The sequence below is a fragment of the Ochotona princeps genome, chromosome 3 (assembly GCF_030435755.1).
Source record: "Ochotona princeps isolate mOchPri1 chromosome 3, mOchPri1.hap1, whole genome shotgun sequence".
NCBI lineage: Eukaryota > Metazoa > Chordata > Mammalia > Lagomorpha > Ochotonidae > Ochotona > Ochotona princeps.
Window position 1 is genome coordinate 37,177,309 of NC_080834.1, and position 20,948 is coordinate 37,198,256.

General features: G+C 39.2%; 1 protein-coding gene across 1 annotated transcript; it reads left to right on the top strand.

The window, feature by feature from the left end:
* Positions 1-16,435: 16,435 nt before the first annotated feature.
* Positions 16,436-17,179, top strand: LOC101529701 (keratin-associated protein 24-1). The gene has a single exon (XM_004588638.2). It carries the CDS (start codon positions 16,436-16,438, stop codon positions 17,177-17,179), a length of 744 nt encoding a protein of 247 aa, XP_004588695.2.
* The last annotated feature ends 3,769 nt before the right edge of the window (positions 17,180-20,948 follow it).

The following is a 20,948-nucleotide window of genomic DNA, read 5'->3' on the forward strand; positions in this document are numbered from 1 at the left end:
ACTCATGAAAATCTTAAAACAGTTTCACTGATGTCTGTGTGGCTGTTGCCAGTTCCTCAAAGTAGAAACACTGAATGGTCACAAATGTTTACTTGTTTCCACAAATGTTTCATTTGAAGGCTGTTTTTTGGGGGGAACTTCCTAAGAAAGTTTATCATCACGCAGGCAATTGGCTTCGCTTTATTTTCATTCTGAATTATTTAGTATGAAGTCACTGTCGGTCGCCCACATTTAGGTAACAGTCATATGCTACTTCTTTCAGATGTATCTTTGCATATTATTTGGAATCTTTCTTCATGGAACCTTTTTTTTTCTATTTTCCTTACTTTCTATTGATAGTCATATGGACAAGCACATAGATGTGTTTGTTTTTATTACAGCCTAATTCTGTTTCATTTGATTTTATTATTCAGTGTTCCAGTTCTGGTCTTGAAGAGTTATTTTATTTGGCAGCTGTATCTCTTTGATACAATTCAAAATTGGTTTGTTTTTGTTTTTGAGCCTCCTTTATTTTCTGGCATGAGAAGATGCTATCCTGTCATTTTGAATTTTCTCTGTGATGAATGTGTGTATTTCATATGTGCATTTCATATTTTATAATTCACAGATTCTGGCAGACTCATTTAGCATTTAGCCTTAGGAAGGTCTTGCTTAGGTTAGACAAACCAAGAAACAGTTCATAGTAAATTTGCACTGACATAAACAATCTTTATAAGTTTAAGGCAACTGCCCTGATACTATGCTTAGCATATCATGAAAAGAGAATCTTTTTGACAAAGAAGAAGAAAAATGACGTAAGCATAGGTGATTATACAATTCATAGAGAGACATACACAGTGGCCATGTCAGTTTGTATAGCATTGATGGAGATGAAAAATGTGTTATTTGACAAGTTAGCTTGCTTGCAGCTATAGCCTTCATCATTGATTCAGTGAGTACAGCTACTTATTTTAACTGAAAGACAGAGTCTGCTTAATAGCATTTACATACATCTGAAAATGTTAATGGAACCACCTGAATCTATCTAAGGTTCTCTACCAGTTTCTATTCTGACTGTTCCATTTATTCTGACTGTTCCACTTCCTATACAGGTTCCTTGACAAAATCGGTAGTAGATGATCCAAGTGTCTAGCCCTTGGGTCTGAGAGAAGTTCCTGGGTTGAGCTTGAACTGGCTGTTGCAGCCATCTGGGAAATGAACCAGTGCAAGGAATCTCTCTCTCTCTCTCTCTCTCTCTCTCTCTCTCTCTTTCTCTCTCTCAATACATAAATAGGATAGATAGATAGCAATGGATAGGTGGTCACAGAAGGTGGCTGGGAACTCGCATTTATCTTTAACATATTGGTTACTCATTACTATGTCAATTAATTCCATAATGATGTAAATTTTTGCTGATGGTATGTTGGAGCTTTCAATTGACTGGGATGATACTCTGCTGGCTCTGTCTTCAGACCAGAGAGGGTATACCTAAGAAGCCGTTGAACTTGACTGGACAATAAGATGTTGGACTCTGTGTTTGGTATATGCTTGCAATGGGGGAATCTCAACTGAACTTGAGCTGTGGTTATGCAACAAGGTGGAGGAATCCACCATGGTGGGAGGGTGTGGGGAGGGGTGGGGAGAACCCAAGTATCTATGTAACTGTGTCACATAATACAATGTAATTAATGAAGTTAAATAATAAATAATTTAAAAAAAGAAAAGAAAAAAATATATATATACAAAATATGCAAAACGCAAGATTTCTGGATATGAGACCTTCAGAAAAAAATTACAATTGCTTAAATATAGGGAGTAAATGACTAAATAAAAGTTACAGTGAATTGCAGAACATTATTGAAAGGCTTCATGAAATGAAACTAATTGAATGACGCAGGAGAATGCATAAAGCTAGGTAGAGGAGCCCATGGAAGAGTAGCCAGAACTCATGGACTGAGTGCTTTTCAATTCTAATGCTCTCACAGCTTTATAAATTTCACTTTCTGCCTGTTCAAATTGATGTATTACATATCACTTCACCAGTAACTTTCATGATTTATTTTGATATACATGAATGTATATATTTAAATAACTAAATAAATTATCTGATTATCATCCACCTAGCACAGCCACAATGAAGTAAACTACAAGGTTATTCAAGCTGACATGAACCACAGCAATCTGGACCAAGGAAAATTGAACTGAGCTAGAATTTTTAGAATGTGTTCATACTGACTTAAAATTTATGCTTCTAGAAAAATCAGCCACCCAACAATAAAAGAATGATATTCTGTAGTTAAAAGTACAGAAACAGCTAAACTTTTTTACTGGAAGTTCCAAAAATCCCCCATAGCTCATTTGTATGAATTTTGTAATAATATAAATCTTCTCATTCATTTTCTATATTTGTGTGTGTGTAGATAGATAGATAGATAGATAGATAGATAGATATAGATAGATAAAAAAACTTCCACACTGGCATTGCGCATATATATTTTCTGTATGTATTTCAAGCATTATATTAATAAGAATCCCTGTAATACTCATCACATTGTATTGTATGTAATGATCTTTGTATAAACTAGAGTAGGGCGGATTGTGTCAAGTTACAGTCTCTTTATAGAGGAAGAAATAAAATGTTAGAACTAACAAAGTGTTACACTTTCCTTTGGAATTATGATTTTTTTCTTTTTGTTATCAAAATGAGCTGACCAACAATTAATCAAAAAAATGGGGGACACAGCACAACAGCCTAGAGGCGAAAGTCCTCACCTTGCACACACCAGGATCTCATATGGGTGCCGGTTGATATTCCGTTTGCTCCACTTTCCTTCCAGCTCCCTGCTTGTGGTCTGGGAAAGCAGGGGGGTTCGACCCAAAGCCTTCGGACCCTGTACCCATGTGGGAGACCAGGAAGAAGCTTCTGGCTCCTGGCTTCATATCAGCTTAGCACCAGCCATTGCAGCCACTTGGGAAGTGAGTCAGTGGAAAAATCATCCTCTTTGTCTCCCCTCCTCTTTGTATAACAGACTTTCAAATAAAATAAATAAATCTTTAAAAAAAAGAAAATAGGAACCATAAGCAGTGTATCTTTTTCAAATTCTGTAATTTAATTTTTTTATTTATGAAAAATAAGTTTACTGAGGACATAAAAATGTTACCATCCAAATACAGTTTTGTCACAAAAAGCATTTTTCATGAACATTTTTGTGCATCTTCTTCTTCTTCATATTATTATTATTATTTTATGATACAGTTCCATAGACCTTGGGATTTCTCCTAAACTGAGTTCACCTATGTTATTACTATTGTATAATTTCTCATGAACAGTCAAATGTCCATCATTGCTGACATGGTCGACAGCAGACTCCAGCATCCTATTGTCAGGATATAATTATCAGTTTCATTGGGAGTCCATCTCTAGTCTGGAAGTAGAGTAATACTGCATTGTATCTTCACATCTGAATATTATAATCTCCATTGCACAGTTACTATATATCCCCTTAAATGAAAAGCTACAACACAAAATCAGCAACAGAAAGAAAAATAAAAATTTACAATGCCATCAAGTTAAATAACACGGTACTAGAGCGATAGTCTCCATCTCTTCAAACCGTGGATGAGTCTCCATTGCAGTTACTATACATCCCCTTAAATGAAAAGTCACTAGACAAGATCAATAGCAGCAAGAAAAAAGAAATTAACAACACCATGAAGTTAAATAACATGCTACTGAATGACTAATGTGTCACTGAAAAAATGAAAAGGAAAATCAAGAACCTTCTTGAAGAAAATGATGCCTCTGTATGATCTATGAGTCATTGAATAATTTAATGAGTTTTGAAGAGATGAAACTAAAAAAAAAAAATCAAAATCCGTGAGATATTGTTTCTGCTGATCTTTGCTGGTGAGCTAGGTCACCTGCAGGCAACAAATAGATGGGTTTTGTGTTTTTTATCCAGTCTGCTAATCATGATGTCTTATATGATCAAGAAAGTAACAATGTTTCTAGAAATGTTTTCATGATTTATGTGCATTTATTCATTAAATATTCACCAATATTCATCAATATCCAACTATAAAATTGTGCTGTTGAGATCCTAAATAAAGGTTGTTTGGGGATTGTTATCACTTGTCTTTACTCACTACCAGTGGAAAACCATGTCAGAATTTGCTGGGCATCATTAGAGTAGAGTTTTTCATGTTGTTGCAATTGGGCACACATTTTTCTTTTGTATATTCAACTAGGATAGAGGTTCATGTTTGGTGAAATAGTAAGCATAACTTTCCTTTCAAAATACCATATTGACGAGTAGAATAAAGAAAAAAGTCACACATGTCAGTATGAGAAATACTGTTATCTCTTCCCCGAGGCCACAGAACCACAGCAGGACTCAACAAAATAATAGTCAGTTTAGCTTCATTCACCTTCTAAATATGAGATGATTTACAAGGATTGATTTTTTTTTTATTTATGAGCGTATTGATTTGCAGAAATAACGATGTAGGTAGCCTCTTTGAATAAGTTCTTTCAGGAACTCACAAAGGGTGACTTACTCATGTGCTGCGGTGCAAATGTGCAGGTCAGCAACACTAGCGAGATACAAGCATGTTATGATTTTGCAGAAGGGTCTGGGAAGTTGCAGTTACTTACAACTCTAAACAAAGTAGAAAAGGAGCTTTGAAAAAAACCTCATCTCTGGTTTTAAAAGATGCACTTATGGAAAAGTCAATGCGGTTCAGCAAGGAAGGGATGTGCTGACTTTGTCCAGGGGAAGATAACAGATGTGGAGGATCTGCATCTTCAGGGGAGAGCTGAAGAGAAGTTTGCAGCGGAAATTACACAGAAAAAAAGAGAGATGTCATGGAGCAGTCTGGACAGGGATGTCACCCCTGACCCACAGCTAGCGGTTGGAGGAGAGGCCAGAGTCTGAGAGTGAAGTAAGGGCAGCCCATGCTGCTGATGTTTTTGCCTGAAGAAGAATCTTGTGGAACACACTAACTTGGATTCACCTTGGAGCCCTAGGGGGGGCAAGGTATACACCTATCCCCTTGAAGGAAAAGTACATTTCTTTCTCCCCATCCTTCAACAATGTGGCTAGTGACCAGCAGAGAAAACACTATCTTACTGTCATTAGAAACAATAACATCTCTCATGTTCCCGATGTGTGAGCAGAAGATTTTATCAGAGGGACAAGTCTACATTCCCTAATGACTCGGAGTCTGGCCTGGAAGGTTGGCGGGAAGGTGAGCGCACTCAGGTCTGTGGTGTGCTCCCTCTCCTCCACTAAATCACTGTCTCCATGGCTCAAGCTGCCCACAGGACCCTGGCCAGGGCAGGACTGTGGGACATTTGCATGACATGTGCGTGGGAATTTCGCCACTGCATGACAGAGCTTGAATATAACTCTATGTGTCCCCTGATGTCCTGGGTTGGGTCACTGTAGCGGGTTCTATGCTCACCCGGAGGACCACACAGACCTGTTGTGCTGCTGTTCATGTGGCAGTGGGGTTGTTGTTCCCACCATGGGCTAAGCCTTGGTACTGGTCATCTTGGAAGAAATGCGATGTCACTATGATTATTTCAACAGGTGTGATTATAGCCTCCTTGTTGGTGACAATAGAGGAGGCCCTCCTAGGCAAGTAGGGTCCCTCTGGATTCTCACCCCACCACTGAACACTGACCAGAGCTTTTTGGCCCACCAGTCATGAGCTTCTTGATATCCAACGAAGGAGCATAAGCCACTATGCCACAGAAGCACAACTCAAAGAAAAAAGCCATGGATGGAGGAAACTAACAAGGATTTCCATAAATGCCCAGAAGTAAATACAGAAATACAAAAAAAAAGTAAAGAAGAAAACAGGGCTCAACGTGATAGCTTAGTGGCCTGGAATCCCACATGATGACTGATTTGTGTCCCTGCAGCCTAGCCTCCATCCAGCTCCCTCTTGTGGCCTGGGAAAGCAGTAGAGGATGGTCAAACGCTTTCAGACCTTGCACCTGTGTGGGAGACCCACGAGAAGCTCATGGCTTCTGGCTAAGATCAGCTTAAATCTGGCTGTTGCAGCTTTTTTTTTTTTTGTAAGATTTATTTATTGTTTGGTGACAGCATTTTTAAAATCATTACTATCATTTTATGGGACAACTCCAAGGTCCTGGGATTTCCCTTACCTCCTCCCCAACAGTAAAAGGTAATGCTAGATTACCTTCACAAGAGCTCCCAATGAAACTAATACCTAATTACTGATAAGAAATTATATGGATTAAGAAAGAATAGATAGATGTAGTGCAAGTTCTAAGAGAATTGTTAACCCAGAATACTATACCCAACAAAACTCATTCATCAATGGAGGTGAAATAATTTCCAAAACCAATGGAACAATGTAAAACTAGAAATTAATCCACACATCTACAACCAACTATTCTTTAGCAAAGGAGCTGAACTCAATCCAGAAAGAAAGGACAGTCTCTTCAATAAATGTTGCTGGGAAAATTAGATCTATGGGGCACGGTGCAATAGCATAGTGGTTAAATTCCTTGCCTTGCATGCTCCAGGATCCCATATGGGTGCTGGTTCTAGACCCAGCCCCACTTCCCATCCAGCTCCCTGCTTGTGGCCTAGGAAAGCAGTTGAGGACAGCCCAAAGCCTTGGAACCCTGCACCTGCATGGGAGAGCTGGAAGAGCTCCTGGCTCCTGACTTCGGATTGGCTCAGCTCTAGCCATTGCAGCTGCTTGGTGAGTGAACCATCAGATGGAAGATCTTCCTCTCTGCGGGATCTCCCCCACAGATTCCTCTAGTACCCCATTGCCGGAAGGGATGAGCCTGCTGCTTGCCACCCAGCCTCCCCGCCCGCAAGAGACAAACAGATGGACAGGGGTTCTGTCTAAGCAGTCCCGATTTATCAGGGAAATTCAATTTCTTATATAGGGTAAGGGATAACCTCAGGCCCGAAATTTCAGGAATTCCAGAAGGGGAGAAACTAGGAGCCAATTACTAGGACAATGACTGCGGAAGGCATCTCCCATAGGCCAGGGGTAGGTGACTGAGATGGCCCTGGTCAATCAGTATTTCATTGGAGCTACGTGACTCCTGCCCTGGTTCACGCCCAGGGCTTTGTCTTTGGCCGCCATTTTGCCTGCCAATGACCTGGACTGTTAGTTGCCATCTTATTGACTTAGTGACCTCTTTGCCCCTGAGCCCCACACTCTCTGTCTCTCCTCTATGTATATCTGCCTTTCCAATAAAAATAAATAAATCTTTTTTAAAAAAAGAAATTTAGATCTATGTATTAAGAAGCATGAAACAAGACACCTCTTTTATATATACTGTATTCCAAAATCAGCCAAAATATGTAAAGAATCTTAGTTTATGATCTGATACTCTCAAGTTACCAGAAAAAATATTGGAGAAACTTCAAGTCCTAGGTATAGGCAAAGACTTCTTGATGAAGACGTCAGAATCATACACAATTAAAGCAGGAATAGAAGATGGGATTACATGAAAAAAAAAGCTTTTGTACTGCAAAATCAACATCAATGAGGTACCACCTAAGGCCAGTAAGAATGGCTCACATATAAAAAACCACCAACAACATTTGCTGGCGAGGATGTGGGGACAAAGGAACCCTACTCCACTGCTGGTGGGGCTGCAGACTTGTACAGCCTCTGTGGAAATCAGTATGGAAAACACTCAAACAACTCAAAATCTGCATACCATATGATCAAGCAATAGCACTCCTAGGAATATATTCAAAACACCTGTTACATGAGAAACCAACATGCACCCCTATGTTCATGGCAGCACAATCAATAACTGCAAAAACTTGGAAGCAGCCAAAACGCCCATCAACAGAAGACTGGATAAGAAAGCTATGGTTTATTTACTCCATGGAAAACTACTCAGCTATTAAACAAAACAAATAAAAACAAAAAAATGAAATGCAGTTTTTTAGTGATCAAATGGGCCCAAGTAGAAATCATTATGCTAAGGGAAATGAGCCAATCTCAAAAGGTTAAACACCACATGTTTGCCTTAATTTAAGATGAAATGAGTTCAATTCGGAAAATAGTACATGTATACTGCAATATTATTTCAGCCCCAACAGTTTGTATCTCATGCAATAAGATGTGATGTAACCAACGAACCTACAATCAATGTGAGTCAGACTGCTTATGATCTACATCAAAGAATTGTAAAACCTAATATACTTTTAAGACCCTATGCTACTCGGAAATGGGGCGAGAGAGCAGAGAAATCTTCCATCTCCTTAGAATGTGTGAGGAAGACATGAAGTATAACCTACTGGGAACATAACAGGTAACTCGTAGACAACAGATTCGAATCAGCATTAGACAACAGTAAAACTACAAAGTCAGATAGGGGGAATCAAGAGCGATTCTGACAACCTCTTAACAGGAGGTCATATGCACAGAACAGGGGGCGGAACCCAGAGTGGAGCAGGTGAACAGGAGGAGGCTTATACCCCAATCCTGGAGACTCCCGGATCCTCACCAAGGACTATCAGTACGGGTACCAAGGACTATCAGTACGGGTACCAAGGACTACATCCCAACTGCCAAGGATACCATGGGAAATTGGAGTGCCTTCAGAGGCCAAGAACTCTGAGGTCACCCAGCCCCGTTTGGATCTACCACATGGGATGGAAGTAGCTCAAATCCTTCCTCACAGGATCCAATGTCATTGGAACAACAGCCAGGGGCCCTGAGCGGTCTACAGAAACAGAAGAACAGTAAACTTCCTTTGGGACTAGGGAAAGGAGATTTCTCTAGTCCTTACTTAGTTCCAACTTTGGCTCCCCACCCTCTCTTGCAATGACCATCAGGGTCACTCCAGACCACCCCCCAAAAAAAAATTAGATCGACAGAGAACAAGGAAAGCTTAGAACCAGACAGGAAATGATCAGCGTGGACTCACACATACCTTACTAGGTAGGACACAAAGATTAGTTACTCCTCACTAAGGTATTGAAGATTTCTCTGCACATCCCTTGTCTAACTTTATAAAGACTTAGGAAAGCTGTTCTTTCCCATTCAGCTGAAAGCCTAATTTGAGAATCTTTCATGCCATCCAACATGTGCTTTTGGTAGCCCAGCCCTCACTCTCTTGAAGTTATAGCATTTTCCTGTCACTTTAAGCCACTATGATCTATTCTTCTGTCATGAAATGCATTGATGCTGTGTCATTCACAACACACACAAAATCTGGCTTTCTATTTTTAAGATTTATTTATTTTTATTGGAAAGGCAGATTTTACAGGGAGTAGGAGATACAAACAGAAAGCTCTTCCATCTGTTGATTTATTTCCCAAGTGGCTGCAATGGTGGGAGCTGAGCTGAAACCAGTAGCCAAGAGCTTCTTCCTGGTCTTTCACATGGGTACAGGATCCCAAGGTCTTGAGCCATTTTCCACTGTTTTCCCATGCCCTAGGTAGGAAGCTGGGTGAGAAGTGGAGCAACTGGGAGATGAGCTAGTAACAACATACGATCCCAGAGTTTGCAAGGCGAGGATTTACACTCAGGCATCATGCCAGGCCCTTTAAACTTGATTGTAAACAACGTTCAAATATATGTGCCAAGCCTTCCATCTGTCACCAGCAGTATGTGCCCACAATTTGCGAAATTTTGTTGTATCCTTCCTCTATTTTTTGTGTATACTCACTGTGCTAATTAAATTATCTGTTTTCCATTAATTTGAATCTCTCGGTACTTCCAACCATCAAGGCATTACAGTTCTCCAAACTATTTGTATAGGAGTAGCTTGTCCCAACATCCTTTCCTATTGCTATAAGCCACTTATTTTCTTCAATCATGTATCTGCCGGTTTGAAACTGTTTGCTACACGTGCAGCAGTTTAGAGTCAGCTTATTCTTCCTTGGGAGTTCATGAGATCTACTGTTTAAAAAATCTTGCTGAATGTCATCTCTAAGTCATGGCTGGAAGTTTCCTAAGAAAATCCACTTCACATGAGGACTAGCTCTTGGGTTAACAGATCAATGTGCTTCTAGTTGTCACTGTTTCAATCTGTTATTGTTTGACTGGGTTCAATTCAAAATTATTTTAATTGTTCATTTCTTTGGTGATATATTTCCACTATCAAGGCTTCTTGACTTACGTGTCATTAATAAGTTCTTAACCAAGAAAAAAAAGTGATAATTATATGTAAATACATTTGCTTCAAATCATGTATGGAATATTATCCTTAGGTTTTTTCACCCCTCAACTTAAGAACCTTTTAAAACATACTTATTTATTTAGCAGAAATGCGGAGTTCCACACACAGCAGGAGAGACATAGATCTGTCACTGGCTCACTCACGCCCCAGGAACCAAGAGTTTCTTATGGATTTCTCTCTGCAGTGTCACAGACATTTGGGCTGTCTTCTGCTTCTTGTCCCAGGCCATTATCAGGCATCTGAGTCAGAGGGTAGCAGTCAGGTCAGAAAAGTGAGCAAACAAAAAGCGGATGTCTCAGGGGGGAAGCTTTACCCACTATGCTACAGTGCCAACCCCATGTAAAGAGCTGTTTTGACAGTAAAAATACAGATTTAAATCAAGGAGAGTGTCTTAATTAACACAGTGAATTTTCCCAAAACACAATGTAACATATCATACTTCTTAAATTTTAAATTTGCAGCTGTATTCTCTAACACTTAAAAATTGTGGATGATGGGCTTGGTGTGGTAGCTTAGCAGCTAAAGTTCTTGTAATATTGACAACAGTTCTAATCTCCGCAAACCAGCTTCCCATCCAGCTCCCGGCTTGTGGCCTGGGAACGCAGTCAAGGATGGCCCAAAGCCTTGGGACTCTGCACTCACATGGGAGACTTGAAAGAAGCTGCTGGTTCCTGGCTTCAGATCAGTTCAGCTTTGGTCATAGCAGCTACCTGCGGAGTGAATCAACAGACAGATCTTCCTCTCTGTCTCTCCTCCTGTCTGTATATTTGACTTTCCAATAAAAAAAAATTATGAATCATTTCAGTGGACATAGACTGTTTTGCCATTGTTAACAACCTCAAAATTCCAGGCAGTTAAAAGTGCAATAGTCTATTTATCACTCTTAAGCTGCAACATGGAATGCCTTGGTTCAAGTCCCGGCTTATCTTTGGGTGCCAATTTCATGCTAATATACACTAAAGAATTGAACATAAGGATTGAAAGAGTTGGCTTCATGTTACCCATTTTGGAGACCTGGACGGAGGCTTTTGATCTGAGTTTGCCTTCAGCCTACCTCAGCGGCAACTGTCTCAGATATTTGAGGAATAAACCAACCAGTTGGGATGTCTTTGTTGGTGTTGTCATTTTGTCTCTGTATTTTTGATTTTTTTGGCCTTTCATATAATTTGAAAAAAACAAACAAATTTAAAAAATGTATGCACCAATTACACACCACACATATGCACCTTATACATACATGAGTATATATATATATATATATATATATATATATATATATATATATATATGTAATTAATTCTTCATAGAAACCTTATAAGAAAATACTCCATTCCTCTCCATATTGAGGATGCTAAAATTGAGTTATAGAAACAGTTGCCAGTTTATTGAAACCAGTGATAGAATCAGTAGTAGGACATCTCCGTCCTCTGACCTTGTTCTTTACAATTGTGTACGTGGTCACTCAGCAACTAGCAGATGACTCATTGTCCACAGGAATATGGGCTATACAAAAAGAGTCATTAGTGATCTGTTGCCAAGAAAGGCATTTTTTCTTAACTATGTATTATAGAAGTGTTCATTTTCAGTAATAAATTTGAGAAAAGGCAATGAGTATTGTGCGATTGAATGTTAGCAAAATCAATTATGCTAAGAATAATAACTTTTAGTTTAATTGGTGCCTGGAATTCCCTAATTTAAACTTTTAGAAAATTAGAAAAGCAACATTTAATTTGTTTTTATCATATACAATGTGCTTCCCTGAGTATTTTCACATTTATTATCTCATTCTATCTCTAATACAGATCTACAAATTGCATGCTATTAGTTCTAGGTTTACATTACAATGTACTGAGTGCTTAGTGTACGTGTTCAAGATCCCATGTCAATCCATATGTACAAATCCTACTCAGAATTACTTAGGATATGATGCTGGAATGGTATCATATAAGAACAATTTAAATAAATTTAAAAAATAAATGATACTCTGCTAGAATGACTTGTAACTCATAAAGCCACAGTCCTGGCAAAGCCATCTCAAGATTTTATTATTTTTGTTTTGTTTGAGAAGGAGGGGAAAAGAAGAAACTGACAGAGACATGGAGAGAGAGGGACAGAGATTCTCTTACCTACTGATTCATATGTCTACAAGCCCAAATGGCCAGAGCTAAGCCAAGGTCAAACTAGGAGCCGGAAGCTACTCTGGTTCTCCCATTCAAGTAGGTGGTAGGGACCTTCTTGAATTATCACTCTGCCTTCTAGCATCAGCAATAGCAGAAATCTGGAGTCAGGAGCCAGAAGTTCATGTCAAACTCAATAATCAGGTATAGAATATGAGCATCTTAATTATAAGGCCTCAGAATGTTTAATTCTTATTACAGCTATATCTCATCATATATTGTATTGCCCTAAAAAGTTAAGCACGAACCACTGTCAATTCCCTATATTTATCTTCAATTGCATTATCATTTTAAAGATAGTTATGTTCATTAAGTTTTGTTCCCCAAAATTATGATTTTATTTGTCACTCTTTTGAAACCACTAATGATACTCTCATCAGTGGGATAAAGGAAAATTATCAATTTTTTAGACTACCACCACTAAACTTAGGAATCATTTTTATTCAATATTCATATTCAAGTACTAAGTACCAATTTGAATGCATTTTACTTTGTAAAACATGAGATCACATTTGCATCATTTAAGAGAACATTCACAAGTGTTATTAAGACACAGTTATATATTAGGTGGCAAAACAAAAGTTCAAATTTGTTGTGATCTGCAAGGCCAGCTATTTGGGCCATTATTTTCTTAAAGATCCACTTGCTGGAAATTTTAGCATTCTTTGTTCTTCTCTGTTTACCCGAAATGATTTTAACCTTTGTGGAAGAGTTCCATAGTTCTTTTTTTAATGAGTTGGAAGGAAGCTACTGGGTCATTAAAGAGAGTTTGTTTCTTATTCCCCAAATGGCATGAGTAGTTCTCTGAATTATCTGATGGCAGGAAATTCCATTACTTGAAACTAAAACTCACCTTAGGCCTAGAACATTAATTCCTCAAGCTACATAAGGAATATCTGTTCCATTTGTCGGTATTTTTGCTGACAGTGAATAAATTTCCTATGACTGCTGTAATAATTGTAACACAAAATAACATGGCTTAAAACAGCAAAAGTGTTTTCCCTCACAAATCTGAATGTCAGAAGTCCAAAGTCAGTTCTAAGAACCTAAAATCAAGGTGTCAGTAGGGACCATTTCTTCTGCATTATCCAGGAGAATATCTATTGACTTCCTGTTTCTTACATGTTCCAGACGTTGCTAGCCTTCTTGGCTTGTGGCTAAATACTCCAAGCTCTGCTTTGTCTGTGACAAAATCTCCTATCTCATTGTTCTAAAGTCTTCTTATTATAAGTACTCCTTGCTGTAGGCAATGTCCAGTCCAGTTCCTTGATCAAGCACATAAGGTCCCTTTGACTATGTTGGGTAGCATTCAGATGTTGCCCACATTATGAGAGGGCATCTTGGGCCCAGTACAATGGCCTAGTGGCTAAAACGCTCACCTTGCACATGCCGGGATACCATATGGGTGCCTTATCTAATCCTGGCAGCCCTGCTTCCCATCCAGCTCCCTGCGTGTAGCCTGGGAAAGCAGCAAGGATGACCCAAACCCTTGGGACTCAGCTTGCACGTGGGAAACCCAGAAGAGGCTCTTGGCTCCTGGCTTCGGACCAGCTCAGTTCTGGCCATTGCGACCACTCGGGGAGTGAATCAATGGACAGAAGATTTTCCTTTCTGTCTTTCCTCCTCTGTATATCTGACTCTCCAATAAAAATAAATAAATCTTTTTTTTTTTTAAGGAGGCATCTTTAGTAAGTGGGCTTAGAGATTATATTCAACCTTCTAAACATAGAATCATTCAAAATAGGGAAATTATTGGAAGTGATTTTCCTCTTAGTGATTGAGTGAAAACGGGGTGGTGTTTGTGCTTCTCTGAAGCCTCCCACATCACAATTCCCCTTGTCGCCTGCTAGAGCTTCTGTAATGCACCTGATATTCACTCTGCCATTCATGCTGCCTCCTCAGTCTCTTTTGAAGATGAACTTCAAGGGAACTCTGCAGACGTGTCATTCATAGAAAACATCGGAGTGAATGGGGGTTTGATTACATGTAATTTTGATATCCTGAATCAATAAGAAAATATAAAGGCAAATGCAAAGAGAAAAAAGGAAAGGAAGAAACATTTGGACTGAGTTAGGGCAAGAAAGGGACAAGTGTGATGAACTTCTTAGAATTGTACTTACAAAACAACTTCTGTTGTCTTAAAAAGCACTGATGAGGTGAGTGGAATTGTCTTTGTAAATTCTAGTGTTTAATTGTTTAGGATATCGTCCTATCAAAAGTTTAATCCTGTCGTTGGTCCTCATGATTTGAATATATTAATATGTTGGACATACTCTTGTCGGTGTCTCCTCATTTAATACTAAGATCAAAAGGGAACATGCGGCTTCACAACTGGCTGATTCCCTCTGTTACATGTTTTGTTTTTTGTCAAACTTCCTACAAGGAAACTAAAATAAAAGGCTTGAGGTAGCTGTGGTGTGGCTAATAGAAGCAGAAATGAAATTTTGTTAGGTTCTGTGCTTTGGCTTACATCCTAGATTTGAGAACTTAGTGGAAAGTTGGCCACCAGCTGTTTTTTGTATTTGCTTTCCTATCTCCCTACCTCAAGACTGAAATTTCCTGCAAAAAATACCAGGGCTCCGCACAGCTAAACAATTTGCTAAAAATACTCTCCCATCGCCGTGACCCTTTTCACCTGAGACAAACTCTAGAGGGTAACAAGGTAAAGAATTGCTTTTCTGTCACCTTTATTACAAGATAAATGCTGAGAAATGCAGTCAGAAAGCTTAGCTAAAAAAACAAATCAGAGAAATCTTTGTAGGTTTATTTTGATGTGTGTTTTAAACATGTAACTGAGAAGCCAGGAAAATAGAGTTGTTTTCGCTAAAGATCCTTTCATCTCATTCTACCTGCAGCAATTGGTACTGAATGCAACACTTTTAATAAACACATTGCTATTTTCGATTCAGTGAAGCTATGACTTACTATGCATATGCATATATACTTATACATATGTATGAACAAAATGTCAATTCTTCAGTTTAAATAAAATCTTAAGAAATAAAATGTTCTTTAGCCTTCATCCTAAGGAGTACAAAGTGTTATTAAAAACATGCAGTGATTGTAAGAACTAGAAAGGTTATCCAAACAAAAAAATTAAAAACTTTGGAGTTATTCCTTTTCATTGACATATGCTATAAGTAACGACGTTCTTCAATACATCAATGAAATAAAGTCTATGTGTAAAAGAAAGCAAATCAAAAGTAAACTGTATCTGAGAAATAATGAAGAAAGTATGTGCTCATCACAATTGGGTTACAGAAGAGAAATGGAGCACACGGTGGTGTGAAATCTTTGTCAACTAGGAGTGTACAATTACTAGATTTATTTGATATTACATGTGGCAGAAACTCTTCAAGAAAGGAAATTCATTGAAACTCTGGTTGCTTAGCAACCCCGACCCTTGGGAAAAAGTGCTTTTGTTTTCTTTTTCTTTTTTAAAATCCTGTTGTGGTTCACTGAATATACCAGAGTTGCTATGAGTCTCCATATGGAATTCTGTAAAAATATCAGTTGAGAAGTTGTCACTATCATGTGGTAGGAAAAATGTAGTAAATTTGGGGGAAATCAATTGTTATGCTTGATAGGTCAATTCTTTATCCTCTCTTAGAGAATAGGATGAAATTCTGTAATCTTTTTCAGTTGTCAATAGATCGGATAAGTATATCTTACTTGCTTTATATATATGCTTGTTAACCTCTTAATAGCCATGCCGCAAAAGTCCAAAGACACATGTGCTCTTGTTAACTGCTGGTTGATAGACGGAGAGTTCACCCATTAACACTGAAATCACTATTTGCCAAAGCTATGGTTCACAGGTGCTGAGGGACGGTGATGCTAAAGTGGTAACGATGCATGCTTTGAAGCAACAAAATATTTTTTCTGTGAGTGTGAAGACATCAGCAGCTGTGGCAAAACAACACTCTAATAAGATGTTGCTGTGTGTTTTTTCCCCACAATAGCACAACAAGAAGGAAGAGCATCAGAGAGGCTCCTGGGAATTCCCAGGGGATATATAAATGTCCTTTGGCCACAGCCACACCATATTTGCTCACCTGCTGCTGCTGCCATGTACTCAGGCACCATGCCATTTCTTGGCCATTCTGCAACTTGTGGTGCCTCATCCTACCACGCACATTGTTACATTCCGGTAACGTCTGCTGCTCTTTCTTCCAATGAAGTAAGCCCTGCCTTTGGGCTCTGCTTACCCAGCAGCTGTCAAGGAAATCTCTGGCTGCTAGATCACTGCCAGGAATCCTACTGTGAAGCACCAAGCTGCAACTCTCCAAGCTGTGAGCCTACGCCCTGCGCAGCAAGCTGTGATTTATCCAACTCCCGTGGGTCCTGCAACCCACCATCAGCGGGCCCAGTCATCACTGCCTGTGAAATCACCAACAGCAAACCCAGCCCAAGCTGCAACCCAGGCATTAATGCTAAAGGGTATGTATCCAGCTGCGACACACGAGCTCCGTGTGCATCCAAAGCCTGCCAGACGCTTCACCACGACTCTACCTGCTTCGGGCAATTTAGCTGCTCACACAAGAGTCTCCAGCCTCGAAATTACTGCAGACTGGGTAATTTGGGGTTTAGATCATACCAAAATCTTGGCTTCATCCCCAGTGGCTTCTCACCATCATGCACTATTGCCAGCAGCTACCAACCCCAATGCTACTTAACGAGTAAATGCCGGTATCCAAGTTATGGGTTTACAAGCTGCCGACCTCTGAACTATTCCTTCGGAAACTTTCGGTCCCTGAGCTGTATACCCAGTACCTTTCCACCACTGAGATATTTATGCAGCGGGAGCAGGCCTCTGAGTTGTTATTGACCAACAGACAGAATTCATAGAGGCTGGAAATTGCCCAAAGGGGGCACACTCTACTGAATAGCAGGATTTCTGTAATTCTGTCAATTATCTTATGCATCTTAAAAACTACAGCACATTAGACTCATATACAAATCCAGGTCTTGTTCACCGAAACCACTACCACCAACTAGCTTTTATCTGATTGATTTGCTAATACTCTCTAATAAGCTCTGTGGATGACCAGTCCTGTGGGTATTTCTGAAGTTATAGCGTACTCAACTGAAGAGACTCCACATGAATCGCAAGTGTTATTAGCCTTCTTACTGTGGGGCATCATTGTTACTTGCTTACCATTATGATCATCAGCTCCCTTTACTTGATGGATGGGGACGCCTTGTTTTGAGTGCTGATTTCAGTTCTTTCAGTAGGTCTAATTTTCTAATCAATAGTTTTGTCAGCTACCTAACTAGAATCTTGCTGTTCCTGTACTAAGAGATGACATTGTCTTAAACAAAATGAACTGTGCTATTTATTCCTTGCTAAACTGATTGATTGAAACCAAATGCAAATGGTAAAGGCTATCTGGAACTCAGAAGACTTCAGCAAATGTCTCAATGAAGGCATCAAACACAGAATTGACTGGCAACTGACTCTTGCTCACACTGCATGGGATCAACTTTGGAAGAAGATGAAACACAAAAATTATTTGTTGCAAAAATGTTAAAAGACTTTTATAGATACTTCATGGTTAGATTTAGTCTACCCCTGCTGGATTGCTACATTCTTGGTTTGGAAACATGCCTGGTTCCTGGATAGTAAACACATTTCTATCTGAAAAAGAATGGTTTTCTTTATGCTTTGTTTTCACTCAATATAGTTAGCCCGTGTGCTGAACTGTATGCATAACTGTTGAAACATTATGTCTTCATTTAGCTTATAATCTAAATTTTAAAATAAGAAGGTAGAATATAAAGCCATAGTTTTTCTTATAATGTTCCCACTTTATTTGCTTTCCTTTTGATTTTACTTTTTAAACAATTCAATGCAATTTGCATGAAAAAAACTCAAAGAGAATGATAACATTCCCCTTCTACATCTTTCCTACCTTCTCTCCCATTCTCCCTGTTTCCCTCTTTCCTCTCTCTCTTTCTCTCTCTCTCTCTCTCTCTCTCTCATAACTTTGAAATGCTGTTTCACATTTATAGGATATGAAAGGAATCCCAGGTTTTTTTTTGTCTTTTTTTGTTCTGTTTGCAAAACACACTGATTGTATTTCTCTTCGGAATTGATATTGACATGAAAATTAGTGAAACATTTGCAAAATGAGTCAGTTTAATAAAATGTGCATGATGCATTAAATTTATGTATGCTTCTGAACTGTATGTGTAATTATTGGTGTTGTAGGTAAAGACTGACAGTTGAATAGATTCAATTATGAACACCTTGAAAAGTGTCTTAACCTCTATAAGTTTCCATCCAAAAATGGAAATAAAGCCATCTATCTTAGGGTTAAAAATAACATACTACATACACTACACCTTATGGTAAGTAAAAAACTAATATTTAAAGGCAAATTAAACTGGCTCCTGATGATGAGAGTATAAATGCAGAATAGAAGATTGTGAAAGGATCACCAAAATCGAGTTAATGAACAAAATTATAGTTTACAAAGTTGGCAAATGCAGTTGGTAATTTAGTTGTACATTCAGTAGGCCTACTGTGCGCAAGAAAGTCTTCTGAAGAATGATCAATGCACTGCTTACGCTTCAACCAGCCTAGGCATCATCAAGCCACTCCTTCAAGCATTCATTCAATTTTCAGAGAATTGTATTTGCTGAAAATGTTTGCCTTGTATTGGGACAAATGTCACTGCTCTTGGCAGTCATCCACTTCCATATAGGACCATTTCAATTCCTTTAAAATAAGAAAATTGTTTAAGAATTTGAAAATAAGTTTTGTATGACCCAGATGACAATGGTGTGATGCAAACTAAATATGAATTCTTTCTGTTTGCAAACTTTAAAAGAGAAATGTTCTAGAATCATGGAGTGGGAGTCTTTAGGGACTACAAAATTTACAGATTCTAGGGAAGACCCTGAGCATTGCTGATTAAACTGCAATGCTGGGATACCCCATTTCATATCCCAGTGCTTGGCTCAAATCCCAGTGACTTTACACTCATTTCAGCTTCTTGCCTACATGTGTCTTAGAAACATCAGTTAATATTTCAAGTACATCAGTCCCTATCAACCACTGGGAGATGTGAATGGAATCGCAGGCACCTGGTTCCAGCAAAATCTGGGTGCCTGGGAATTTGGAGAAAATGGAGGAAAATGGAGGGGATGTTCTCTCTCTCTCTCTCTCTCTCTCTCTCTCTCTCTCTCTCTCTCTCTGTCTTCATCTCTATTTCTCGGGACTCCTTTTCAAATAGATAAAAATAAAGTTAAAAAAAAATAGTGCAGATCCTGGGCACAGCACAGCAGCCTAGTGTCTAAAGCCCTCACATTACACTCGCCTGGATCCCATATGGACGCCAGTTCGTATCTGGCTGCTCCACTTCCCTTCCAACTTCACGTTTCTGGTCTGGGAAGGCAGTAAAGGATGGAACAAAGCCTAGGGAAGATGTACCCAAATGGAAGTTCTGGGAGAAGCTCTGACTCTTGGCTTTGGATTGGTTCACCTCCAGTCATTGTGGCTACTTGGGGAGCGGACCAGCAGATGGAAGATCTCTGTCTCTTTCTCTCTGTATATCTGCCTTTCCAACAAACATAAACATTCTTTTTTAAAAAAGTAAATATCTTATTTTCAAGTAGTATAGAGTAATAGAGTAATGCATGGAAACAAACATGATAGTATCCCAACAATTTTAAGAATAAGGTAGGGCCAGTGCCATTGCCTAGTAGCTGAAGTCCTTGCCTGGCATTCCCTGGACTCTGATATGGGCACTGGTTCGTGTCCTGGCTGTTCCACTTCCCTTCCAGCTCCCTGCTTGTGGCTTGGGAAAGCAGTAGAGGACGGCCCAAAGCCTTGGGACCCTGAACTCATGCAGGTGACCCAGAACACGCTCTTGGCTTCAGATTGACTCAAATCCAGCCATTGCAACTGCTTGGGGAGTAAATCAGGGGCTGGAAGATCTTTCTCTGTCTCTCCTCTCTGTATATCTGCCTCTACAATAAAAATAAATAAATCATTAAAAAAGAATAATGTTAGAGCTTCTGCTAAAGGAAGGTAGATGACTTATAACTCTAAGGATAAGGGAGCACTTCATCTAAGAAATGGCACTGGAGTGACTGTTGAACAATGAAGTGGCTAGAGATGGAGAAAAAGAGGGTGAGATGAGAAAAAACATTTGAAAAGAACTATGATCAAATGAGACAAACAAAGCACATGAGTAAACATTCTTTCTAAACACACACACACACACACACACACACATAGCCAACTGTGTGAGTATGTATTTAGTTCTAATTGGAAAATCAGATATATAGAAAGGAGGGGAGACAGAGAGAAAGATCTTTTGCTTGATGGTTCACTCCCCAGGTGGCCACAATGGCCATAGATGAGGAGATCCAAAGCCAGGAGCCAGGAGCTTCTTCTGGATCTCCCATGAGGGTACAGGGCCCCAAGGCTCTGGGACATCCTTGATTATTATCACTGGCCAAGAGTAGGGAGTTGGATGGGTAGCGAGAACACCAGGACTAGAACTGGCTCCTATATGGAATCCTGGTGCTTTCAAGGCGATGACTTTAGCCACTAGGCTACCATGCTGAGTCTGAGTTGACATTATTTT

Excerpts from the sequence above, each read along its gene's own strand:
- LOC101529701 (XM_004588638.2), top strand. The coding sequence starts at position 16,436 with ATGCCATTTCTTGGCCATTCTGCAACTTGTGGTGCCTCATCCTACCAC.